At 41.8% G+C, this 27817-nt stretch overlaps 1 protein-coding gene across 2 annotated transcripts; it reads left to right on the forward strand.

Annotated features, from left to right (window-relative positions):
* The first annotated feature begins 12340 nt into the window (after positions 1–12340).
* BOLA3 (bolA family member 3) lies at positions 12341–19968 on the forward strand. Of its 2 annotated transcripts, none has more exons than XM_087705961.1 (4): positions 12341–12411; positions 12605–12731; positions 19224–19312; positions 19610–19968. In XM_087705961.1, exons 1-4 carry the CDS (start codon positions 12373–12375, stop codon positions 19640–19642), a joined length of 288 nt encoding a protein of 95 aa, XP_087562087.1. In that variant the 5' UTR covers positions 12341–12372; the 3' UTR covers positions 19643–19968. The 2 variants fall into 2 exon arrangements, with proteins under 2 accessions (XP_087562087.1, XP_087562086.1); XM_087705960.1 differs by having other exon boundaries at positions 19636–19968.
* Positions 19969–27817: the final 7849 nt, after the last annotated feature.

A 27817-nucleotide genomic window follows, 5' to 3' on the forward strand; every position in this document is an offset into this window, starting at 1 on the left:
GGGATGGGAAACTAGTTATGCTTATAATAATAGTGACAAGCAATGCTAATAATAAAATGGCAGCTCAAACTACTGTATCTTTAAGAAACCACTCCACAATACCTTTAATGAGCAAATACACAACCTTTTTTATCATCTCTGGTGCAGTCGGATTAATAGGGGGACTTCTTACTGTATTTTCCAGTGGTGCAGGCTTACCAAACAAAATAGTTCCCCTTGCAAATAGTTGTCCTAAAATATAAACAAATGTATTGCAAGATTTATTTTACTTTGCCACCTTTGAGAGGAAAGGAGAAGTAAACTTATTTGGTCACTAATTCAGTACAGCATAGCTGGTGCTTCGAAAATGTTGAATCCAGTGTTTAAAACTAATCTGTCATTCTTAGTCTTCTCTTAATAAGATGCCTGATCTTTCTAGGTAACTACAGATCTCTGGCGCTAGATATTCCCTGGCCTAAAGTGATGGTGGGAGAGCATCCTTCCTAAATTAGAATTGAATTCAGTTCAGTCCAGTTTCATCATTTTGCTTAAACTACATGAACAATAGCTTTGGGCATTTCACTTGTTTTATATCACTTATTGATCATAATGACAGAAGTATAAATGTTTTAAATTGCCTATCATGAGTAAGTGGATCCTTGTATGGTTTCCCCCCAAATCATTTGAATTTCACCCTTTATTAGAAAAGTTCTGAGCGAAAGCATGAAGAGCTATTTGGTTTTTAAATGCTCCCATCGAATCTCTGTGGAAAATACCCATTGAACTCCATGGAAATTGGAGATGGGAGCTCTCAATCCTGGAGGTGGCACCTTTGAAACATTTCCACATTCTCTTTTGTGCCACCTTCAGATTGGGAGGTGGCAACTCTTATGATAAATTTAAGAATCCTTGCCACCTTTTACTACGGGTCTTTCTGTAGAAAAACGGAGATCTCACTCCTTCACCAGGGTAGATCCCCACTGGCTTTAATAAGCCAACACGAGTGGTTTCTCAGTGGTGCAGAAGGCAGAAGAATCAAACCTTTTAAAGATCACCTTCTGAACTTAACCGGTGCCTTTTGAGAAAAGATGGCTTGCAGATCCAACTCTGTACATAACATTTGTTTACTAGGAAACTTTCTCAGTCCTTGCGCCTCGCAGCAGGAGCAATGGGGGGGGGGAATCACTGTAGAGCATCCTGCGTGTTTTATGTGGTTCTGATTTTAAACTGTAAATAGCAAAAAAATAATAATTAAAAAGCACTTTCACCAAGATTTAAAAGAAAGAGATACCCAATAACTTGAAGAACAGTATGTTTTAAAGCAGATTATTGTGGGATAAATGTAAATAGAAACAAAATATTTAACAAGCTTTTCCGTCCTTAATTTCTTTTGTTTACTGTATTCTGTAAAATTGCTTATATTTTGCAAGGAGAATCAATGAATTATAATTGATTTTGTACGCATACCTATGAGCATATCATAGCTGTTAAGGCATTTATAGGAAATGTTCTGAGTGTCATAGGATTATACAGACACCAGCCACTAATTTTCCATTGGTGTCAATCAGCCAGGTTTCAGGGCATCTGCACCTGCACTCAGTTAAACCCAAAGTAAAACGGTTAATCATTGGTCCTGAATTGTATCACTTCAGAGTCCAGGTACAATTTAAGAGCCTCTTTGTTTCAAATTAAGATGGTTGGCAGAAGGAGAAGTATTGAGAAGAGGTTGCTTTCAAGCAGGGGGAATGAACTGGGCCATGCAGTCCGTAATGGTTCCATCCAGGAGCCCCCTCTGAACATCCAGTCACGAGACACAATTTCTCTCCCTTGTTAGGCCAACTTCATGCCTGTCTCCCATGGATCGTTTTGAGGTGGATCGATTAACTAGAAAAGAATCTCTTCCACCCCGATATTTTGTATGGTTTGTTTAAGCTTATGTAAATTCCTTGGTTTAGTGTCTCATTTGGTAAATGTCGCTGGGGCGACCTGAAAGCTTCACTTAAATTATTTTAGAGAACAAGAATTTGTAAAAGTATATGGAAAAGAAGGGGCTCCGACACATCTGACTTGTTGAAATAATATTAGTTATTCAAGTTCTGCCTTTGGAACTGTCCAGCCTGGAGATTATAATTTTCTGAGCAGGAAATCTTGTCCACTGGACCTTCCACAAAAGGAGGGTTCCATGTTCTGACTCTTCAAAAACCAGGAACTACCTGAGGGTCAAGAAGTGTTGAGCTGGTAGATCCCAAGATCAGTTTATACACAGAAAAGGAGAAATGCTAATGTAAAGGTCGGCTCCGCAGCTGCTTTTATTTTCACTAGTAATCAAAAAGGACCAAATTATGTTCTTTGTTCAAACTTGTGCAAATCCAAAGCAAGTTAAACTGGAATCACTAGTTTTTACTGAAATAGCAAACCTTTTGAAGGCCTGAATTACTGTGGTTCAAATATAAAGAAATCTGGTCATAAGTCAGTATTAAATCTATAGAATGTGAATGCCATCAAAATCTGACACGTTTGTTATTTACTGCAGTTCAAAATCACAAAGTAAACATGTACAATTCAAAATACAAATAGAAAATCACAGAAAACAGAGTTACCATGGATTTCATGGTTGATTATACTTTTTCACATGCCTGATTTAACATAAAGATGTTTTAAGTAAAAACAAGACTGATCCCAGATAAATTTATGTTTTTAATACAAAAAGTCAGCTGCAGTCTGAGGTTTTCATGCTATATATAAAACCTACCTCGTATCTCAGTTGTGAAAAAAAAGTTTGCTTCATAATTACATGTGAAAGATAGATCGATGCACGGGATTCTCTGCTTTAGTGTTGTGGATAGAAGTTAGAAATTCTTTTCATTGGCTCTGTCATTTTCTTCTGGTTGGTACAATTCAGAAAATTGTAGGACGCAGTTTATTTGTATTTAGGAGTGTATGGGTAGATGTCATCTTAAGACTCAAAGATGACAGAGTGGGCTGCTGTTGTGTCAACTCACAAGGAGATTTGTAGGGCTAATGATGCTATTAATTTCTTGCAGTAAGCTTGGTGAGCACTTGTGACTGAATATCCTAAGATGTAGGAAGTCAAGGTGCTAGCCACCCAGGTCATTGCATTGTCTTCTGTAAAAGCATGAATAAATGTTCCAAGAATTGTCTTTTGAACCAACGCGTCAAATATAGCTGAACATTCATAAATCAACAGCAAAATAAATATAATACTGAAATGTATTGGAGGAAGCGTGATGATGGAAAGATGTTATTAAGTGCCATCAAGCTTAACCCTGGTGCTATAGGCAAAAAAAATCCATAATCCCTGGAAAAGTTCTTGAAATGTTGAATTGTGTTGCACATGAAGACTTGGCTAGTTCTCATTGACTTCTCTGGGAGGAGTTTGAGGTTGTTTGGCTATAGGACACAGCCTCTGCTTTGGGCACTTGAATCTCTTTTTGTCAAATCAGGAGTTGTTCCCATCAGTCATTCTTTATGCACAAAGTATGGGAGGGTCAAGTGGCAGATGTACAGTTGACACAAGTCCTTTACCAGTTTTTCAGCTTGACAAAAATGGCTGTTTGTATGCAAAACTTGTTACAAACATTTAATAGGTATGTGTCTCCTTGTTGCTGCTTTGTGACGAGTAGGCAGCTAAGAAGCATCAAAAGAAGGCATCACAGTGTATGCCTTTTTTGCCCAACATGCCCCCCCCCCCAGCTCCCTCATGTGCAGGGATTCCATTAGGTCCAACTGAGTGGGGAAGACTGGGAACGCTCACCTAGGCTCAGCTCCCACTCAACTATAGACAAAAGAGGAAGAAACAAAATATTCTGAGATGATTCAGCTGATGGTGCATAATGCCAGGATGTGCTTTGTAGGCTCATTTAAAGGCATATTTTTCATCAAGTAAAATCTTGTAATAAAAAGGTGCTACCTTGATGAGTTCTTTAAAAACAAGTTGCTTTTTAAGGCGAGGGAACAGATTCCATCTTGCTTAGGTGCTATTATCTAACCAGAGAACTCTACAATTAACTAAAAACAGAAAGGTTGAGTATTTTAAATATTTGTAGTTTCTAAAACTTCTATTCTGGATCTAAAATACCTAACTGTATAATCTGATTTCATTTACATATATGTAGATCCTGGACAGATATCTTTGGTTTAAGTGACAGTTCTGCACTCCTAGGGCTGGTTCTGAGAATATAAGATTTGTAGTTTTACAAAATTCACATCTCTGGAAAGGGCTTTTGGGATCAAGCTACAAATTGTTTGATACAAATGGGTAAATGAAAACCTGTTTCTTTAAAATAAAGAAAAGGTACTGCAACCTGTACTCACAGCAACACTTGTGCCAATTTAGCAAGTGTGCATGGTGCAACAATCCATATTACTGTATATTGGTAATTATTATGCAAAACTATGGGTGCTTAATTGAAGTTTTAAGGTCACTCCGAGAGAGCAGCTATTTGTAAAAGCAGCATAGTTGCCACCTTACTTGGCTTGCTGGCTTGCTTGCTTTCATTGTTACCAGCAAACACTTTAGAGCTGTCACCCCAGTGCTGCTTGCCTTGTTGAACCATAGTTAGACATCAGTGTGAGCATATTTATTGAGGTCAATATCAATCAAGAGTCCAGCCTGTTAGCAGGCTAGGTTTGGGCAGGTGGTGTGAATGTGGATTTGATCATACAAGTTTGGCTAATCTTTAGTCTAATAAGTCAGCTTCAACCTGCTATTATGGCTTTGTGTATTTGCTATTTGTAAGTAGATGTGTCTAAAACTTTTACAAAATACTATTTTGGTGCTATTTATTTTCCATTTCTTCAGTCTCTCTTCACTTTGGTTCACAGAATTTGCTTAAAGTGAATAGAATCAGGATTTTCTCATATAAGCTTGCTGTTACCACAATACATTCAAAATACCTCAGAAAACAGAGTATTGTGGCAACCTGTGATTCAGTTATAAATAATGGCATGGCTGCAAATATTAGAAATAAGATTATGTATTTTATTAATTCAACACTGTACTTGACATCTTAGTAACTGTACAGCCTTTTGCATTCTATTCTTGGGCAATTTCTCACTTTCAATGTTAATGAACTATCTTGAGGAATATTCTAGACTAGAGCATTTAAGAGATGCTGCATTCTTTACAGGGCCTTCCTGAAATAGCTCATAGCAGAATGTGACCCACAAGAGAAAATAGTTTTTGAAGTAACATCTTAAGAAAAATATGATCAGTAATAAAATAGTTGTTTTAATTAAAAATAAAAAATTGGCATAATTGATGGATTTAAGAAAGTTTTTCTCTCTTTTTCTGCAAAAGCATTTTTCTTATAAAAGTTTTTGGGGTAGGTTCAACAGGATCCTGATTTTATTATCAGGCACAACCAAAAAAAGAACATGACTTTTCAAAGCTACCATCGAGTGATTCTTATATGGCTGATTAGTAAAATGAAAGCAAGATTAGTGCTGGATGATCATGACAAAATTTAACCCGATATGCAAAACTAGTGATATACCTAAGTGGATTAAACCTTCAGTAAAAATATCTTTAAATGATGCCACTTTACACTTTTAATATCTGGAACATTGCTTTCAAGATGGCAAAATGTAGCTGGTACATTGAAGAGCAAACTAATCTTATTACTGTCCCTTTTAAAAGCAATGAATGCATTGAGACTTTGCATGCAGAAAGATTATTATTACATGGTCAAAACATGTTTTTTTTTTTTAAAAAAGTTTTTATTATTCTTGCCCAAGCATAGTAAAGCAAACTGGCTATGTTTTCTTCTGCTCCAGTTTCAGGGATTTATTGTTATTTTACGATGTTTGGTTGAGCACCTGCTTTTGGAGATTTACTCCCTGCTATTCAGTCTATGGAAATATCTATTTAGCTGGCTTTTGGCATTTATTTTTTATTCATATCTGTCTTCTAAACAAATGTTATATCAGTCTTTTAGATGCTTTTTTTAATTTAAAGAAATGAGGAAAAGACCAGTTTGGATTTGGCAGACTAATTCAGTTAACAGAAGGCTGTGACTACTCAAGGGGTTGGATTTCTTGTCTCCTTGAATTCACATTTGGTAAATGAGACCTCCAGCGGAGGCTACCTTGTGACCCCACGTGAAGATTTCTTTGTTGATTTGACTATGGCTACTTGAAATGAAGTTTTATCTGGGGTTGGTTGACAACAGTAGATTTACAATGTCTCAAGGCAATAGGACTTGTGTATTAAACTGTAGATAACCTTAGTACAGTAAGTCTATGCTGATAATTTTATTTTGTATAATTTCCTTATTTTTTCTTTCATACTTTTCCCCCATCAATGTCTTGGCAAATTTATTTTTAGGATGCAAAAAATGGCAAGTATGAATCTTTCTTTTTTTTAATTTGTATTTTATTATGTTACACAGCCAACTGGTTTGTGAAATGTATTATTCCGGATATCTTAAACTATTGTGGGTGTTTTAATAAATTTTATATTTATTTTTTGCACTCAAATTCAGTGTGTTTTTCTCCTAGTCAACAAATACCGTCCTATTCAGGATACGTGGGTCACAGATCTATCCTCTCAGGCAATCACAATCCATTTTCATTTTAGCTCGGTCTCTCATTTATGTTTCCTCACAACTGAACAAGAAATGGCTCCATTCCATTCCTTCCCTTATCTGAATCCTGCCCAGCCCTTCTTCTGTCACATGTTGCTGAATTGGTCACCACTATTGCACGGGCACACTGGCTGCCAGTCTTGGGTTCATCTTAGTATTTTAGACTCTACTCAACCCATCCCCCTACACAAACACAACCTTTTTGTGTATTTTAAACGGCATTTTGAAATTGAACATTGTAAATATGTCCATTTACTAATCTAAGGGGAGCAAGTTACTAAATGCAGTTGAACTTGATCAGGATCTAGGATAGACTATTTATGAGGCTGTTTTCACCAACTGAATGGCATATTGCAAGGGTGGTTTTAGCTACTTATATGCAAGCAACATCATTTTGTGAAACAGTTCTGAACCAAATATGGGCAATTGATTCCTTAAAGCTAATGGTTAGTCAGTCTGGGATGACCGGATAAGACAAGCCATAGCATAGTTTGCAAGCTTGTGATTTAGTATGCACTCTGAACTCAGCCAATTGTGATTTCCAGTAAGCCAGTTAATCAAACCATGTGACCCTACTACTTATTTAGTTAATTCCACCCTTGGCTAAAACAGAAACAAGAACAGCCAATTCATCTTCTAATTCTAGCAAAAAAACCACCAAGCCCATGTCTATGGAGATTCATGAGACCAGCCTGCAGCATCTGTGTGACTGCTCAGTTCACGTGACTGATGCACTCAGTTTCCTTTCAGAGAGCTTGAGCCTTTTCCTGAGGGTCCGGTGGACAGTTTGGTTGATGCCCTGGTCATGGCCTAGAATGGGCAAGAGATTGGGTGGTTGGTTTGCATTGCTCCTACATGGCCTCTCCCTGGGCAGCAATCCCAAGCTACATCCTGGTTTACCAAGGAGCTTCAGGAATTGGGAGTGCAAGAAGAGACACAAGGATCACAACTGGAGGAAAATGAACGGTGCATTTGATACAGGCTGAGTAAGACCCCCTATTAGGGATTACATCATGGGGATTACAGTGGTGAAATGTTTTGACTGTCCCCCCTGCGTCTGCCAGTAGCAGTCTGGTAAATATGGTCCTCGATAGCAGTGGTGACAAGCTTGAATATAATTATTTATTTAGGGTATGGCATATAATACATAGACCAGCAATATGTATTATTTGATCTAGATTAATAAAACACAATAACATTTAAATATTAAAAAGATCTATGTTCAAATACCAATCTCTAGGCTATCTAACCATTGAAGTACAGCATCGTTTGTTAAAAAAATCAGATACTGGACCAGTATCTGCCCTCAACTTACAGCTGATCATGGTGTGATCTATAGGTAACAACAGCTTGAATAAAAAATTAAATCTTATATAAGGATCCCTGCAGGCCACATATTTACTTAGAAAACCACTTGTTTGTTTATTTAGCTGAATAGATAGATATTAATACATCAAGACATTAAATCAGATAGAACTAGATACTGTACTACCAGTAGATAAAAACACATTCACTGGGTTTTGGGCTTAAAGGCGGCAGCTCTGACCCCGCTTTAAGCCCAAAACCCAGCCTGAAGATGGCGAGTGAGACCTCGCCGAAACGTTGCCAAGACACTCTCAATCTTACATGGGAAAAGACCAGAATACAACAAGACCAGCACGCATATATATATATGGCATACATACATGTTTAGATTATAATCTAAACTCACTAGTCATTGAAAATTCACTTTGCAAGTATTTAGTCTACATTTCTTTCCTGGACCCAACAATCAGGAACAATTGTCATCCAGCCTCCAAATGTCCCTTCCTTGGGAATACTTCAGCTTCAGGGGAACCTGGAGGAAACGGCTTTCAGGTAGTCCTTGATTTACAACCACAGTTGGGACCAGACTTTCCATGCTAAGCAAGGCAGTTGTTAAATGAGTCATACCCGATTTTACATCTTTTGCTGTGGTGATTAAATGAATCAAGTGGTTGTTAAGCAAAATCTGACTTCTCCCACTGATTTTGTCAGGGCATCTGGGAAGGTCACAAAAGCCAATCATCTGATCCCGACACTGCAACCATCATGTCAAGCGCCCAAATTTTGATTGTGTGGCTGGGGATGCTGCAATGGTCATAACTGTGAGGACTAGAAATTAGTCAGTTTTTTCAGTACCACTGTAACTTTGAATAGTAGCTTAACAAATGGTTGTAAGTCAAGGACTATCTATATTTGAATTAGTTTTGGTCAGGTTTTAGCCTGCAGACAGCATTTGTCACATTTGTTGATGACTTCTGCTAGAGCAGGAATAGAGTTGGTGCATCCAGCCTCGTGCTTCCTGACCTCCCAACAGTTTTTGATATCACTGACCATTCTTTTGGACTAGCTTCAGGAGTTGGGGACGGGTCCGCATTTGTGGTGGGCAATAGGGTTTGACTTCTCTCCAATGTTCCTTCTAATTTTTTTTCAGTGTGAGCAGAAAAGTATAGTGTTTGAGCGGCATATTTTCATGCCTGAGCACCTGAATTTTTTTCACAGATGTCACCTAAGACAACGAAATCAGTATTATTTGAAACTCAGTTATGTTTATTCAAGGTACCCGCTTAATTAAAAGTGTTATATAATATCAGTATCACTTAACAATGGTCCTGCTTAGCAACCAAAATGTTGGCTCAGAAAGTCTGGCATTTGAAGCATGCAAGTCTTAAAGCTGTTGTTACAAGATCCTTGCACCCATAACCCTTTAGAAAAAAAAATCCCAGGGGTCTTCAAACCTGACAGCTTTAAGATTTGTGGACTTCAACTCCCAGAATTCCTCCTCCAGTCATGTTGGCTCAGAAACTCTGGCATTGAAGCATGCAAGTCTAAAGCTGTCAAGTTACAAGACCCTTGCACCCCTAACCCTTTAGGGAAAAAAAAACCCAGGGGTCTTCAAACCTGACAGCTTAAGACTTGTGGACTTCAACTCCCAGAATTCCTCCACCAGTCATGTTGCAGCGACGTCATCTGCGTGGATCTGCTCCATCTTCGTTTTTTTTTCACAGGGGGCAGGGCTGCCGCTGAAGATGCCGACGAGCCCCCACCACCACCAGAATAACTGCTGACGCCTCCCCCTCCTCTTCCAAGAGGAGCACCACATTTGCTGCCCGGCGCTGCGGCTGAAGTGAAGCCGCCAAAGCTCCCGCTGGCACCACCTCCGCTCGGAGCACCTGAGCTGGGCACCGCATTTACTCCTGCAGAGGAGGAAGGGGGAGGGATAACGTGGGGGCCAGCTCAGGTGCTCCGCGTGGAGGGGGAGGCACCACTGCCACGGGCGAGGCTGCTGACCGGAGCTTTGGCGGCTTCATCTCAGCCGCGGGCGGCAAATCCAGTGCTGTTAGAGGAGGAGGAGGAGGAGGAGGCAGCAGATATTCTGGTGGCGGCAGGGGCTTTGGGCGGTTACTTCAGCCACAGCGCCGGGCGCAAGCAGCTAGGATTGGGTGCCCACAAAGGACCTCCCCGGGCTTGCTTTGCTGAACACAGGGGCGACTGACACTAGTTTGAGAGGCTGCAGCCGGCACAAACTACCGTCAGTCGCTCCGTGCTCATCAAAACAGGTCTGGGGAGGTCCTTTGCGGGCGGCCAGTTCTAGCTGCCTGCAAAGGACTTTCCCACGTTTGCTTTGGCAGAAATCACTGCGCGGCAGTTAGAAACTGCTGTGCGGGGTTTTCTTGCCACGTGCACGGCCGCGCAGCCACGCACCTTAGAGGAAACAGTGCTTCTCTCCCCTTCTCTTCAAATCTACATGAAAAAGCTGAGTGACTATCTGCCAACCTGACGTCAGGTATTATCAATATACAGATGATACTCAGTTCTGAATTTCTCACCTAGCTGGTTAAAAAACTATGGATGGAAACTTATCAAGGAGATATCAAACTTAGAAATAAGGAGAAATTTTCCAATAGAACAAGTAATCAAGCTTCCCTCCAAAAGTTGTAGGTGTTCTTGTCATTGGAGGTTTTTAAGAAGAGATCAGACAGCCATTTGCCTGGAATGGTATATTTATTCTGTCTCTCATGTACTTGTTACTTCTCAGTTGGTCCAGAATGCGGCAGCATAGGCAGCGAAAGGGGCACCGCATTATCCACATATCACATGTGACATCCACATATCACATAGGCAATGAAAGGGGCACCACATTACAATTTTCTCCAGTCACAGGAGGACACTCCTTCCTTTGCAACACTTCCTGAATGCCTGAACAGCAGGAAGAGCCACAACCAAGCCCCTGGTCAAAGACTCGGACACCCGAGTGTGGGTTGGAACTGTAATTGGAGAAAGCCTCTCAGACTTGACCTGTTGAGGAGGGAAGGGGAAGCACACTCAGACTTGCAAGATGCAGATGTTGTAACATTATTAGATTTTTTTCTCATTTAAAAAAAATAAAAGATCAAGATTGTATATCTAATATTCCTGCTACCTATTTTCCCAACAACAACCCTGCCAGGCGGATTGGGCTGACAAAGAGATGTTAAAGAGAAGCTAAAATCCACTCCTCTCCTAGAAAAATGAAATATCATGGGAAATATTGAAAAGGCAGAATATTATATTTCCCTGATAAGAAATGGAGAAACATGTTTTAGGCAGGAAACAGGCTCACTCTTAATAGCCCCCACCTTTGTCAATGAGCCATTAAAAGGCCAGAGTCAGTCTATTCTACATAACAAAGACCTCCTCGCATTCAGCTCCAGGGTGAGGGGATTAAGGCATGATAGTATTAGCCCTTTACCTATCTCACAGGGCACCTGGGAAGAGGAAATGCTCAACCAAACTTGGACTCAAAACATAGCCTACAGAGTTGCCCCTGTATGGCCCCATGGGAGCCTGACAACCAATCAAAATACAAGATCAAGATCAAAGCCCAGAGAGGGCATAAAACCAGGGACTTTCAGCATCTCGCTCTCTTTTTTCTTCTTCACCCAACATCTGGAAGCATCTGATCCCCCCTTTTTGTTCAGGAGCTAAAGCCATGTGGTGCTGTCCACCATTAAACCATCTTTCCAAGCATGTTTCCAGTGTCTTTTCCCCTCATTTGGAGCTGAACCCAGAAGGACGTTTCTTCCAACAGAACTGACTGAAAATCACCCAGTTGGCTTTCATGTCTAAGATGGGGCTGGAACTTCCTGTCTCCTGGTTTCTGGCCAGCACCTTCTCCATTGCACCTTCTCTGGTGCCCTTTTATAATAAAAGTAGTACAGGGAGTCTCGACTTACAACCATAGTTGAACCCAAATTTATGTTGCTGAAAAATTTATTGAATTTTGCCCCATTTTATGACATTTCCTGCCACCTTTGTTAAGTGGTTCACCAGACTTGTTAAATGAATAACAGGGCTGTGAAGTGAATCTGGCTCCCCCATTGAATTTGTTAGTCAGAAAGTCGCCAAAGGGCCCGATCGCTTGACCCCGGGGCACTGCGACCGTCATAAATGTGAACCAGCCGCCAAACATCCGGATTTTGACCACGTGACCGCTGCAACCGTCATGTCTTTCCCAGTAGCGTTGGAACTTTGAACGGTCACTAAAGGAACGGTTGTAAGTCGAGGACTACCCGTGTCTGTCTGCATGACTGCGCATTCCTTGGCCGCTCTCCAAACGGCTAGGCGAGCCGTTTGCCAGGGTGCCCCATGCCCCCCCCCAGCATCCCCGCCCTTCGGCCGCCGCGTCACCGACGGGCCCTGGAGCCGCGCCGATTGACGGCGAGGCGCGACCTTACGTCACCCCCCGGCGCCGGCGGCCTGCCCCGACCTGTGACGTCACGGCATCATGGCCGCTGCCGCCTGGTTTCCCGCCTGCCGGAGGAAGGTCGGTGCCCGGGAGGGAATCGGAGAGACTCCGGCGGAGGGCGACCAAAGGGATAAAAGGGGCCTGGACTGCCCGAAGCTGGGAATCCCTCGCTGCTTTTCCTATCCCGGAGCGGAGTCCCCCAGGGAGGGGTGGGGAGGCTTCGACCCAGGTGAACTTGCTGCTGACCAGAATCGTTTCTGTTTCCCCGCAGATCGCTTTTCTTCTGCGCCGCGGAGGGCGACCCTTCGCTTCCCAAACCGAGGGGGAAATCCGGATGACCCGAGTCCTTCAGGAGAAGTTCCCCCAGGCTGCTGCAATTAAAGTCGTCGATATCTCAGGTGAGGAGAGAGACCTTTCTCTCTCTGGCATTCTGGGGGTTTTCTGCCATGATCTTCATGCGGCTGTCTCCTTCCGATCTGTAGATATGAAATGGAGGATTTGTCTGCTTATTCTACTGTGTAGCCCTTGTCTTCTCATGTCATTTTACTGCAACATCAGATTTGAAGAAAGATGTTGATTGGTGTTTCATTGCAATTAGAATCTTAATCCTTATGTTAAGATTGAGTCAATCTTTTTTTTTTACTGTTAAATGTACATTAGATTTTGAATGAGTTCCCAAAAGGTTGGAATGCTTTAGCAAAATAATCCAGTGACACGGCTAGTCAAGCAGTACATTAAAAGTTCAAATCCTGAAATATATACTGATAGTTGATAGAATGAAAGCAATGTTATGTTGATTTAGAAAGATCTTACCTGATACAGAATAGTGTGTGCTTTCTTGGGGTAAATATGTTAAGTAATGGTGTACTGCATGTGGTATATTGCACAACATCTTCAAATTGGTATAGTCTTCGCAAATTAGCAGGGAATACTGCATATAGTTGCTGCTCATGCAATTGAGGCTTGTAAAACATGCTACTTTTTTCTAACTTACTAAAAAGCATTTTTAGGAAGCATTTATTAACCAAAGGCACAATGAATGGAGAAGATCAATTATAGGTCATAGTTCCCTAACCATTTCAGTTCTGTGGACCAGCTGGGTGGGGAGGAAAGGGGATAGTTCTGCACGACTGGTGGGCATGCAAGCAATGGGCACGTGTTCATGCAGCTCCATTTGTGTGCCCACTGCTCAAGCAGAACCATCCCCCCCCCACACCAGCATGCATGCTCGCCTACACTTTCGCAGCCCGGTTCCAAATGGCGGAAGGATTGGTAGTGGGCCAGGGATTGGGGACCCCTGTTCTAGGTGATCTAGTCATGCCCATGCTGTATTGAAGATTGCCACTTGCAGTGTAAAGAGTAAATGACAGGGAATGAATTTATGACTGAAATGAAAAAATATATATGCATATGTGAATTTGTGAAGGGCAAGCTATAATAAATCTAAAAGAAGATGGTCTGATTCTGTGGATCGCGTTGATGAATAAATGCAGAGAAGTGAAGAAATATGTTTAATGAATTCATTAACGAATGGGCTAAAACAAATGCTGGAAAGTATGAATTGATGATATCTAAGTTGTTGTAAGTCAGTTGCATATGAAACTAAGAGAGCATGTTATTCTCCATAAAAGTCATAATGGAATAACCAGAGATGAGTGTTGGGGAAAATAATGCAACATTCTTAATGACTACAATCTGGAGAGAACAATGTTCTGAATGGATGAGTGGAACAAAATGAGAGGCAGCAGAAAAGCTGGGCCTTTGAAGGTCCCACATCTCACTGCTGATTGTTTGGTGAGTTTCTTTTTAGAAAAATAGCTGTTTTGAATACATAGATTAAACATAAACAGAATATAATTCTAAAATCATAGTTGGTTTGATTGTTTTTAATGAAGAATTGAGATAGTTTGTGAAGGATACATACAAGATAATAAAAACATTCTGAATGTGGGACAAGGCAGAGTGACTGCATAAAACAATCCATAACGATCATAAAGCATAAATCTTCTGTGAAAAAATAATTACTCTCTCAACAGAATTAATGGAAAGTAGATAAAAATGTGTAGAGTGACAAGAATGATATTCCATTGGACAGAAAAAGTGACATGACAGAATGATATAATGGTGGCTCTATAATTATACATGTCCACTTGGATGGGTCTCCTAGAAGAGAGAGGTGAATCAAAAATCGATCTCAATCTAAACACCATAACAAAAGTCCAAATGAAATAGAAGCTTTGAATATCAACATTTTCTGGATGAATACAAGATAAATGTTAGTGAAGTGAGTATCTCAGAAGCACGTGGGATTATTAGTCTGAGAGATTGAAGATTAAAAGAGATAGAGAAAATGCACAACATTTTTGATGGAAATAAAAAGTGACTTGGAAGTAGATGTGGAGGGCTAACGCCACATTGCCATAACTTCTTCTGAGGGTGAGAGAGTATCAGCCAATTGACTTAGTTCCTAAGGCAGGGCTAGAATTTACAGTCCCCTCATTGCTTGCCTGATACTTTCATTAATACACCAAACCAGGTTTCCTTGGATGATGGGATAGCGTACAAATGTGAAGGAAGTGAATACTGTAAATGGAATTGATGGGTAAATAAATTGATATTGAAGAGTGAGTAAGACTAGGGTGTGCACCCTTGGTTAATTAATGCATTTCGGATAAATATCTGGATAAATAGCCTGAAAATAATTAAAAAGTTTGGTTAAGATGGTTTCTAGTTCAGAGATGTCAATAATCATATTCATTTGTTTTTAGATAACTGTTACGTTTGGGAGAGGCAGGTACGACGGGAGTTTCAGGGCTGGCCATTACCGGGGAAGGAGGGCTCGCTAGGTTACAGCGATCCCTCGTTCTGGCCCTGAAAACTCAACCCAAGGACCAGGTGGCAAGAGATGTCAGGGCCCTGGTCTCAGGTTGCTGCTGCTAAATGCCAGGCCTGTGATCCAGAAAGTTCCCCTCGTCCGGGATTTAATATTAGACGAGGGGGCAGATCTGGCATGTATTACTGAAACCTGGCTGGGCCATGAGGGAGGAGTCCCCCTCTCAGAAATGCTGCACCAACCACGACACCAGTGAAGGGGTGGGGGAGTGGCAGTCATCCGGAAATCATTAGTACCTCGTGGGATCCCTGCTCCGGAGACTGTCAGGTGTGAGTCCCTTCTGGTGAAGCTGGACCTTGGGGGTCAAGTGGGCTTGTTTCTAACGTACCTACCTCCCAGCTGCGTTACAACAGCTCTGCCTTCGCTCCTGGAGTCAGTAGCCGGACTGGCGGTTGAGTTCCCCAGACTGATAGTACTGGGGGACTTCAACCTGTCATTTCTCGGCAAACGCTCTGATGGGGTGCAGGAGTTCATGGCTTCCATGACAGCCATGGATTTGACCCAGGTAATTCAGGGTCCTACTCATACAGCGGGACACACTCTTGACCTTGTGTTTCTCTCGGGGCAGTGGAAACGTGATCTGGAACTGAAAGGCATAGAGACCTTGCCCTTGTCATGGTCAGATCACTTCCTACTGAGGCTTGATTTTCAGAAACTACTCCCCCACTGCAGGGATGTGGAACCGATTAAATGGTTCCGCCCTAGGAGCCTGATGGATCCTTTGAGATTTCAGACGGAGCTTGGGGAGATTCCCGACTCCCTTGCCCACAATCCGACAGAGTCCTTGGTCGCTGCTTGGAACAGAGCGGCGGCTGGGGCTCTTGATCGGATTGCGCTTTTGCGGCCTCTCCGCGGCAGTGGATCCAGGAGGGTCCCTTGGTTTACCGAGGAACTCCGGGAGATGAAGCGCCAAAAGACACGCCTAGAGCGACGCTGGAGGGCTAGTAAATCCGAATCTGACCGAACACAATTAAGAGCCTTTATTAGGACTTATCTAGTGGCGATACGGGCGGCAAAATGTACTCATTTTTCCGCTCTTATTGCGTCCGCAGATTCCCGCCCAGCCGCCCTGTTTAGGATAACCCGCTTCCTCCTGAAAGGGAGGGACGCGGGCGAACCCTTACAGGGAAGAGCTAAGGAATTTGTTCAGTTTCTGTCTGACAAAGCCGCTCAGATTCGGATGGACCTGGACTCCACTTGGACAGTACCTGCGGAGATGCCGAGAGTGGGCCTTGATTGGATTTCTTGGAGTGAGTTCCAGCCTGTCACTCCTGAGGAAGTGGACAAGGCCATGGGAGCTGTGAGTGCCTCCACCTGTTTATTCGACCCGTGTCCCTCCTGGCTGGTCTCAACCAGCAGGGAGGTTACACGAGGCTGGCTCCAGAGGATTGTTAATACCTCTCCACAGGAGGGATCTTTCCTGCTGCCCTTAAAGGACGTGGTGGAAAGACCCCTCCTTAAGAAGCCTTCTCTGGATCCAGCTATCCTTAAAAATTATCGTCCAGTCTCCAACCTCCCTTTTGTAGGGAAGGTTGTTCAGAAGGTGGTGGCCTTTCAACTCCGATGGACGTTGGATGAAGCAGATTATCTAGATCCCTTTCAGTCAGGTTTCAGGCCTGGTTACTCCACCGAAACTGCTTTGGTCACGCTGACCGATGATCTCTGGCGGGCCAGGGATAGAGGACATTTCTCTATCCTGGTGCTTCTTGACCTCTCAGCAGCCTTCAATACCATCGACCATGGTATCCTTCTGCGACGATTGGGAGAGGTGGGAGTGGGAGGCACCGTTCTACGGTGGTTCTCCTCCTACCTCTCGGATAGGTCGCAGTCGGTGTTGGTTGGAGGACAGAGGTCGACCCCTAGGCCCCTAAAGTATGGGGTGCCTCAGGGCTCAGTCCTGTCCCAGCTCCTATTTAACATCTACATGAAGCCGCTGGGTGAGATCATTCGCCGGCACGGGATCAAATACCACCAATATGCAGGCGATACCCAGTTGTATCTGTCCGCCCCGTGCCAACTCAGCGAAGCGGTAGAAGTGATGTGCCAGTGCCTGGAGGCTGTCAGGGTCTGGATGGGAGTAAACAAGTTGGCACTCAATCCAGACAAGACCGAGTGGCTATTGATGTTGCCCCCCAAGGACGGAACAGATATTCCATCTCTCAGCCTGGGGGGTGAAACCCTTCACCCCTCAGAGAGGGTCCGCAACTTGGGTGTCCTCCTGGATTTGCAGCTGACATTAGAATACCACCTGTCGGCTGTGACCAGGGGGGCTTTTGCCCAGGTTCGCCTGGTGCACCAGTTGCGGCCCTACCTGGACCGGGAGGCACTTCAAATGGTCACTCACGCTCTCATCACCTCTAGGCTTGATTACTGCAATGCGCTTTACATGGGGCTGCCCCTGAAGAGTGTTTGGAGACTACAATTGGTCCAGAATGCAGCCGCGCGAGCGATATTGAGTGTACCTAGATACACCCATGTTACACCTATCCTCCGCGAACTGCACTGGCTTCCCGTCGGTCTCCGAACGCGCTTCAAGGTGCTGGTTATTACCTTTAAAGCCCTACATGGCTTGGGACCTGGATATCTGCGGGACCGCCTCCTGCCACATACCTCCCAACGACCCATAAGATCTCACAGGCTGGGCCTCCTTCGGGTACCGTCGACCGGGCAATGCTGGTTGGCGACTACTCGGGGGAGGGCTTTCTCTGTAGCTGCTCTGGCCCTGTGGAACGATCCACCCGCAGAGATCCGGACCCTTCCCACTCTCTCGTCCTTCCGGAAAGCCACTAAAACCTGGCTGTTCCGGCAGGCCTGGGGCTGTTGACCCTAAAATACGGTACAGCCCCATTTAGAATGGAGTGTATGGTGTGTTGTTTTTAAAGCTATCTTTTCTTTTTCCCTGTATTTTATTTTTGATTTTATTTCTGTATTGTAAGCCACCCGGAGTCCTACGGGATTGGGCGGCATATAAATGTTATTCAATTCTAAATTAAGAATCCATCTGATCTGTAGTAAATAGTCTGGAAGATACCTAAAATGAGCTTAATCTTGTCATATTATTCAAAAGATGATTTATTAACTTTGTTATTTTTTGCTTGTGAGCTACTGCTTTTTATATTCAGTTATGAAATACTTACTGTGTTTTCGGAGTATAAGATGTTCCAAAGTATAAGATGCACCTAGCTTTTAGGAAGGAAAACAAGGGAGGGGGGATCTGCTTCTGCCTCCTAGCAATTTGGCTCCTTGCAACAAACAGTAAACAGTACAGACAATACATGCTGTTTGTAGTGTTACATTTCAGATTATACTTGTACAGATGCTGTTAAAATTGATGTGCTTTCTGGAAGTATAGTTCTTCTCTGCTATTTAAAAGATACAATAGCACACGGCTCCTTCAGATCAAGCATTTATTTTAAAAATCTTCTTCATTTTGTTAAGCTGTCTAGAACAATAATTAAGCAGTCTTTAAAAAATAAGTCTAATAATTTGAACATTCTATAGGCATTTATAGTTATTGACTTACCTTCTTGGAACAAACAGCAAACAACCTGATTAGCACAAGAAAAAAATTTGCTTCTGCCTACCAACAATTTGCTTCCTAGAGCAAACAGGAAGTTTCACTTTCAGTTTAAGCATTGCCTCATGATCATCAGCTGTTTCAGGCTGCAGGGATTGCTATATCCTATTGCAGCCTCTGCAAGCCCCATTTTCCCGTTTGCTGCATGGAGGTAAATTGCTGGGAGGCAGAGGCTAAAGGATGGGGGACGGTGAGTGGATGGGACTACATTCAGTGTATAAGACGCACCCAAATTTTCACCCTCTTTTAGGGGAAAAAAGTATGTCTTATTCTCCAAAAAATACAGTATTTCCCATGATAGGAACATATAATCTCTATCTAAAACAGTCTTAATGAGATTAAAAATGTGAAGTTTAAACAGCTGAAAAGATTGAAGCATATTAATCCCTAAATGTGATAAAATCAACTCATTTTGTCAAGGTGGTTGTGGAGCAATGTACGAAATACATATAGAATCAGAAGATTTTAAGGAAAAGAGAACAATTCAGCAGCACCAGATGGTTAATCAGGTAAGCAGGTGGACCTTAACGCTATGGGAATTCTACGGGAGCTTTGGATTTCAAGTATTTCCAATTATTTACTCCTCTAGACTTCATGCATGCCTCTTGTGATTCTTTTGCATTGTTCAGATGTCTTAATTTTAATTGAGAGGAGCTCTGTTCTCAAAAGTGGCCTAGAAATATTATTATAAGTAAAATGAAAACTGCTATATTTAGTTTTGGGCTTGTTTCTTATCCTATGAATGGATAGCTTATATGTTATATGTTGTCAGTTTGTGCCTGAAATTATTTTTTTCTTTTGCATAGCTGTTTACAATGCCTCCTTCTTCTAGGCTCTAAGTGAAGAAATTAAAACAATGCATGGACTGCGGATATTCACTTCTGTTCCCAAACACAGAACTGACTGATAGTATATGAAAACTGTGCCTTTCAGAAGTTGTGAGAAGATGGCCACTGGAAAATTATAAAACTAGTGGGTTGTATTTCTGTCTTTCTCCCTTCTAATCACCAAAGCCTGGTTACAGCAGCAATATTTATGTCAGATTGAAATTTTAGCTCATTTAATTGTATTAGAGTTTTTTTCCAAGACGACTAGTTGAACTTACAGTGAAAGTCTCTTTATCCACAGTATTAAAGCTAAGAATGAAAAAGAATAGGAAAAAATATTTGCAACATTATCTTGTTCTTATTTTTAATTTAAAACTCTGTCATGTCTCAGGTGGAAATTTACTTGAAATAGAATGCAAATTGCTGCTGCTTTTATTGAAAGTTCTCATTATGGGGGATACTAAAGTTGCAGAAAATGACAGGCTTTCGACTTCTCAGGATACAGGAAAAGTTTATTTGGCAGCCAGGTTCAGAAAGTTAGCGAAAAGGCTAACATTGGAAATTCTGAACAACCTTCATTATTGAAGCACGCGTTCTTATACATTCTCAAAGACAGCATAACACGGAAACACTTAACTCATTTCTTATTGGTTATTTGGGGGGGAAAGCCTTATAAGTAGATGAGGGTCTTTTGTTACAGGTATGGACTATGTGTCATTAACGAACTTTATCTGAACCTTGTGGTTTGGACTTTTGACATAGGGATGTTGGCTAGAACATCTTGTGGTTAGAGGCTGATGACATTTCCTTTCAGCAGACTTCTAATTGTCCCTTTCATGCCACGTCTTCATTATTATATTTTTAATCCATATTTTATTCTACTTTATTCCCCCCTTCTAGACTCTATTAATACCCATTATTGAGTCTAGCCTATTAGATTAACAATATAAGCATGCAGGATACAGAATAGTAAAAAAGCAAGGATACCAGCAATACACATCTTAGAACTTATCTTCCAGAATCACTTTCTCCACTTCTAAGAGTGCAATTTGAATATACAAGATAGTATCTGAAACTTCATCTTCCTTGAGGGTATGTGGGATTAGGCTTTCCATTAACATTAACTCCTTTTCAGCCCGTATTTCTTTTACAGACCTCATAACGAGCTGTTTAAGCAATGGTATTATGCAAGGGAGGAAGGCTAAACTTGCGATTCCACATAATAAAAGAAATAGCATTTGTTTAATCCATCCTGTTCCCGGTAGCCCAGAGAACCATTCATCTGTCCCTTGCATTCTCTAACCAATTTAGGAAGCTGGGTTTCGTAGTTCTTTAACTACCCTCCTCCCCCTGCTCCTGATCTATTCATATAGAAACAGCAATCTTCTCCCAGGAATACACATAACCCACCTTTTTCAGCAGTTAAAAGATCTGTGGCACGCCGGTTCAGCAATTTGGTTCAGGCTTTCTTGGAATTCTTCCGACTGAAGAATTGAACTGTGTAATGGAGTGGGTCATTCCACCTACATCCGTTCCAATTGCAGTCCCTATTCTCAAAATCGCTAATAGCAGAATTAGGAGCAGCACTCTTTTCTGGACATGTCCCATGAGGGGTAAAGGGAGGGTCTGTTCCCCACTTACCACCCATTTTAGGGAGGAGGTGTATTTAGAGCAGTGTTTTTCAACCTTTTTTGTGCAAAGGCACACTTTTTTCATGAAAAAAATCACGAGGCACACCACCATTAGAAAATGTTAAAAAAATTTAACTCTGTGCCTATATTGACTATATATAAGGTGTTTTTCCCACGGCACACCTTACACTATGTCAGGCACACTAGTGTGCCGCGGCATAGTGGTTGAAAAACACTGATTTAGAGTGCATGTGCCAGTCCAATTGGTGAGTAAACATATACATTTCTCCCACATAGAAAGAAAACTCCATTTTCTCCTACACATACACTGATGTTCACGGAGAAGACATGGGCTCAGAGGTTCCTTTCATTGGTCCAGACTTGTAAGGTTCCTGCTAGGAACATACCACTCAGGGGCTGTATTGGAACTTCTTGATTAGGATCCATTAACTTTTTCCTGAGGTCTGGTCCTTCAAAGAGATATTGCAAAAGTAAACTCAAGCTCCCGTAGCGGATTGTATTGAAAGCCAAACAGGAAGTCGGGGTGGTTGGAATGGCCTTGGGAAGCTTCCAGTGGTCAGATTCCCTTCCCATCAGTTAAAAACAATTGAAGGTGGAGCGAGAAAGTGACTTTCTGTTGGAAGATCTTGTGAGCAGAGGGACACATGCTGCAAGTTAATTTTACGTCTACAAGGGTTTTCCTGGGGGCAAGATACATTTCAGATGGCATTGTTCCTCTGATAGTGACCCCACAGGAATGCCAGGCTCCTGATATCGTTTGATGCACAAGGAGGGTGACCCTATAATTTCTACACCAACTGCTATGGGGCCAACGATGGGGAGACGGCTCATCGCTAGTCTTAAGTGCGTCATAAAGCTAGCCATGTAGCTGGGCTTCTGCCATTTTAGTTCCCCATCTACCTCCCTTTTCAAAGACAATCGTAGCTCTGGTCTTTTCCCCAAATTCTGGGTCAATTGGAACAGCATTGTAAGATGAAGAGGTTCCAGACAAGCACAACCAGCATTTTTGGCTTAAGTCAGGATCAGTCTGATTAATTAGGCTTTGACCTAACTCCAACACTCTTGACATATAGTTCCCTTTTCTCAATTGTTGCAGGGGCCCATTTTCCCTATGCTCTGCCCTTTTTCTTACAGGGTTTGTCAAGACTTTAGGTGTTGGGATTGGCTTACAGTTCGTTCCCAAGCATAAATAATGCGCCGTTGATGGGAGTGGACCTATTCCACATCCTGTAACTTGATTCCACCCTGTTCTCTGGGATTTTTGACATCCTCGGATCTTTCTTCAAGAGCAAGGGGGGTTGCTCGGGTATTTTCGCAACATTGGGAACTACTATTCAAGATGTTATCACTTAGCAAGCTCTTTGCCAATAACAGCCAGAGCCACAAAAAGCTCATAATTGTCCCTCACGCATAACTTCTTCTTACACAATTCTTTTAGCCTACTGAATCACCATGTCAGGGAGAAGGCAGGGGATATATATATTTTGAGGAAGGGCAATATCATCTTTGGGCAATCTATAAAACCAAATCTTCCTTTCTCCCCTTCCCTCCATCTCACCCTCCTTACATTCCCCTCTCACTCCCTCTTGACTCCTCCCTCTTCTTTCCCTCTACTCCTCACTTCGGTGTATTTCTACTATTCATTAATCTATTCATTTTGTAATTTACACTAAAATTATAAGAAAAGAAAAGAAAAAAGGAAAAAGAGCAACAGTATACAAGTGCATTCATTGTTTTGGAAATTGATTCTATATTTCCCCCCTCCCCCCCGTGAGCCCCCCTCCCTAGCCCCCATCCGACTTCCCAGGTCCCATTCCCGACATAACTCTTTATCAAGCACAGTCTGGAGTATATTAAAACCAATTAGATTAGAAATTAAAAAATGAAAAATAAAGGAAAAAAGAAAAATAATAATAAAATGATTAAAAAAAGGAACGCAAAAAAAGAAATAAAAGGGAAAAATCGATAAACTCTCTACCTTAAGCTCAGCTTCCCATCATTATTAAAACTTAAGCAGTGTGCATCATTCCTAATCTCAATTAATTTATTACTTGCAGGATTTCAAACTATGTTGAAACCAAGTGAGTTAATCAAATAAAATTCTACTCTAGCTAGGGGCCTTATCTCTTTATCTAAATATGCGTACCTTTAATTTGTCCCTTTTACCTTCTCTATAAAGCAATTTAAACACCTCAAATATTTCTCTCGGTTTCCATTCCAACTCCTCTCATCCTGCCTCTACCCGTGTCCACATATATATTTTATTATCATCCATACTCCTCTCATATTTGCTCCGCCTTCCTTCGAACTCCCTAAGTATCTCCTTCCAAACATTATATTCAGATAAGAATTTCTATAAAAATCAACATACTTTCTGGCTCAAAATAAGCTCTAATTAAACCTTCATTACCCTCCCGTCTGCGCCACCCTTCCCAACTCCATTCAACCTAAACCACAATCCAAAAGCATCACAATCTCCGCCCTCCTCACCCTAAAGAATAAAACATAAACAACTTATATAAAAATTCAAAATTATCCATCAAGTCTTTTTCAAGTCCCATAAAGCATATTTTCCGAGGAAATCAGCATCATTTCTTTCAGCCTTAATGTCTCTTCATCGATATACCACTATACCATTTTATACAAGACAGAGTCACAAAGTATTATTCAGGTTAAAATTAAGCAAATGTTTTGGAAGCATAACTAAATCCTTGTTCTCTGCCCTTCTGCCCTTCCAGAGGGGAAAAACGATACCTCCCGCCTTGTAGTTGTGTGTTTGGTTGTTTCTCTTCTACTTCTCCTTGTCTTTCTCCAAGTCCGGGTAATTCAGGAAGTCCCGCCTTTAGAATCTTGTAGTAAAAGTCCCGAGCTTCACAAACTGAATTGAGGCGATGTTTTTGTTCATCAAGTGTAACTGTAATACCAAATGGCACCTCCCATCTATACTGTATCTGATTATTTCTAAGTTCTTTAGTTAAGAAAACATAGTCTCTCCTGGCTCTTAACATTTGGGGTGGTATTTCTTTAAAAACAATCAAGTCCTGTCCATCAATTCGCAGCCTGTTATTATAAAACTCTTGTAGTATCGCGTTTCTGGATTCTTTTGTGGCAAAGTATATAATTATATCTCTCGGAAGCTGTCTCTGTTTTGCTGTCCACGAATTATGGTGGTAAATTTTTTAGATCTGCCAATCAAAGTTGAGTCCCGGACTTCCCACCAAACGACTGAAAGCCTCAAAAAAGGTCTGCTTCAAATTCTCCTGTTCGTTTTCACGCAATCCCCTAACTCTTATTGCAAACGCAGTCTTTTTATAGTTTGTTATAACAAGTTGTCTCTGCCTTTTCAACTTCCTGTTGCAACATTTCAATTTTAGTTGTCAGATTAGAATTGGCTTTTTCCAAAAGTTCCAGTTTATCCTCCATTCCTGCAATATAATCTGTCATCACAGTTATAACCCCGATGGTATCCTCCTTTGTTTGAGCAATCTTGGCATCAAGTTTATCACATACCGTATTTATCGGCGTATAACACGCAGTTTTAAAACTAAAATTGCAAGCTTAAACCCTGCCTGCGTGTTATACGCCGATACTGCGTGTTATACGCCGGGTCCACTGTTCCCTCTAAGGTGCGCGGCCGCGCGGCCGCGCACATGGCAAGAAACCCCCGCGCAGAGGTTTCTAACTCCCGCGCAGAGGTTTCTTTCAAAGCAAACGTGGGGAAGTCCTTTGCAGGCAGCTAGAACTGGCTGGCTGCAAAGGACCTCCCCAAACTTGTTTCAGCGGCAGCTCTCAGCCTGGCGGCAGCGTCACACAGACTGTGGAAGGAGGGGGAGGAGGAGGGAACCAAAGAGAGCTTTTACCGAGTCTGCGCCCCACAGCCAGGACCGTCCTGGCGCCTCCAGCCGCGTTTCTTCCCCGCAAAGCCCTTCGGGCAACCCGAGAGTTCCGCTTGACGCCAGAAGGGCTTTGCAGGAAGAAACCCGGCCAGAATTGTTGCAGAAAATGACAGGTTTTAGACTTCTCAGGATACAGGAAAAGTTTATTTGGCAGCCATGTTCAGAAAGTTAGCGAAAAGGCTAACATTGCAAATTCTGAACAACCTTCATTATCGAAGCACGTGTTCTTGTACATTCTCAAAGGCAGCGTAACACGGAAACACTTAACTCATTTCTTATTGGTTATTTTGGGGGAAAAGCCTTATAAGTAGATGACGGTCTTCTCCTTTTGTTACAGGTATGGATTACGTGTCATTAACGAACTTTATCCAAACCTTGTGGTTTGGACTTTTGACATAGGGACGTTGGCTAGAGCATCTTGTGGTTAGAGGCTGATGACATCTCCTTTTAGCAGACTTCTAATTGTCCCTTTTATGCCACGTCTTCATTCTTATATTTTTAATCCATATTTTATTCTACTTTACTAATAGTTGTAGACTCATAAGTATTAAAATTGCTTGAAGTCTAAACAGCCTTTCTTAAAGAGCTTTTATACCAATTCTTGGATAGTCTAGTTTTCTAAGATTATCTTTAAACAATCCCAGTAATGCATCATCATTAGATATGATGGATAGGGTTGTCTTTTCCTTCTGTTGTTAAGAAGGTGATATCTGTTAGTCTATTTATTGCTTTAAATATAATACCAAATAAGGTAGAGTTTTAATGAAGAATAGTTTGATATAATAGTATTTTAAAGGTGGGAAATAAATTTAAATGACATTTTTTTTCTTTCAATTCAATTGTAAAGCCCTACATCCTGATATTCTCTTTCTAGCAGGGCTCTGCATGCTTAAAAGGATTACAGATAATATTTGGTTAATGACCATTCCTTCAGCAGTCATTCTGAGTGATGTCAGTGGTGAAGGAAAAGACTTGAGGCCTTTGCAACATCCCTGGAGTCACATGATTGCAATTCAGTCACTGGCAACCAGCTCACCATTTACAATGGTCACATGATCTCCCTTGCTGGCTTCTAAAGTAATGTCAGTGGAGAAGCTGGCAGGAGGTCACCCCTGGCGACATACTTAACAACTGTGTGGAACCTCTGGAGCTACTGGCATAAGCCAGCACAGTCATGTGATGTCACACTCTATGACCATGCCATGTTGTGATGGGTTCCCATTCCCAGTCCATTCCCCTCATTAACCAAGGACTGCCTGTACTTTGGGCTTATCCTGAGCACTGCACCAGAACTTGAAGGGTTCCACAGCTTTAAGAATCGTATTACTTAATAGAATGGCATTATTGTTGTATATTTGTGGGGAAGCTAGAAAAATAGTCAAGCTCACTTACAAATATTCTTCTTAGAAGTCATCATCATCATCTTCGTTTAATGATATAGTCTCAGTGTGCCCACAGAGAGAAATATTTGCCTCTACCTAGGATCAAACTCACAGCCTCCTGATTGTGAGGCAAGAACCACACAATTCTTTCCCACTAATTGAGAGAAGTAAACAGATGTCAAACATAAAAGTCCCTATGAACAATGGTAACTTAAGCTTTCTGACCCACAGGTACTTTGTGGTTCTGAACTGGGCAGAGCATTGGATGTGGGTAGATGCATTGTGTGCCATCAAATAATTTTTGATGCCTATTGATTACATCGAATATAATATAGAGTGATATTAGTAAAGAGCACCTGTAAAGGTATTACACAAGGTCTGTAAAGGGGAAGCACAATATTGGGCTCAATATTTCAAGGGGGAAGTGTATTGTGCGAGTAGGTCTCTTCCCCCCTCCTGCATCGGAGAAGTTGAACCCTCTACTGCTACACATGATGTATCGGGATTTTTTCCCCATTCGCTAAACCGGCATGTGATCCATCCGGGCCGGAAGTTTCGCACCCCTGCTCTACAGTTCTTAGTCATTCACACAAGAAAGTCATCCTCTACAGAAATGGCTGCCAACGCAGGAAAATAATTTGAGTTTGGGGTAGAGCTTTACCCACAGGCATAATTTTGTGTGAACTGCAAACCCTCATAAAGTAGAGACCTCCAAGTTGAATGTATCCCGATCCTTTCCAAGCTTGTAAAACATTCATGCATTGTTACCCTGACACACTTCTTTGCTATGTGGAAGGGCTAAATTGTACAGCTATGTTTTTGAAGGAGGTCATTGTTATAATAAAATCTCTACTTGTGGAATAATGTACAAAGCTTCCATCATGGTCCTTAATCATGTTTTATTTTTGTTGGAGAGGGCGGGAGGAATAGAGAATGATGGCTTTTTAAAAACTATTAAGTGTATTTTACAGCTTATATTGCAATTTTTATGGGAACTCTGTAACAATGTCTCTTTATTGGCTTCAGCTTCTACTTATATCTGGTGTGGTTTCCTCAATCTAGGCAACTATTTGGCTATTAGAGCTAGTTTGGTCTAGTGGTTAAGGCACCAGGGCTAGAAACCGGAAGACAGTGAGTTCTAGACTAACCCTAGCCTTGGCCATGAAAAGCATTTAATGCTGGAAGCTGCCTAGAGTTATTTGCTATGAGATGGACAGCAAATAAATTATATAAATAAGCCAATTGTTCTCTCAGCCC

This window comes from Thamnophis sirtalis, unplaced genomic scaffold, assembly GCF_051295495.1.
Source record: "Thamnophis sirtalis isolate CommonGarterSnake01/CBP01778 unplaced genomic scaffold, rThaSir2_p1.2 scaffold_2, whole genome shotgun sequence".
NCBI classification, from domain to species: Eukaryota; Metazoa; Chordata; class Lepidosauria; order Squamata; family Natricidae; genus Thamnophis; species Thamnophis sirtalis.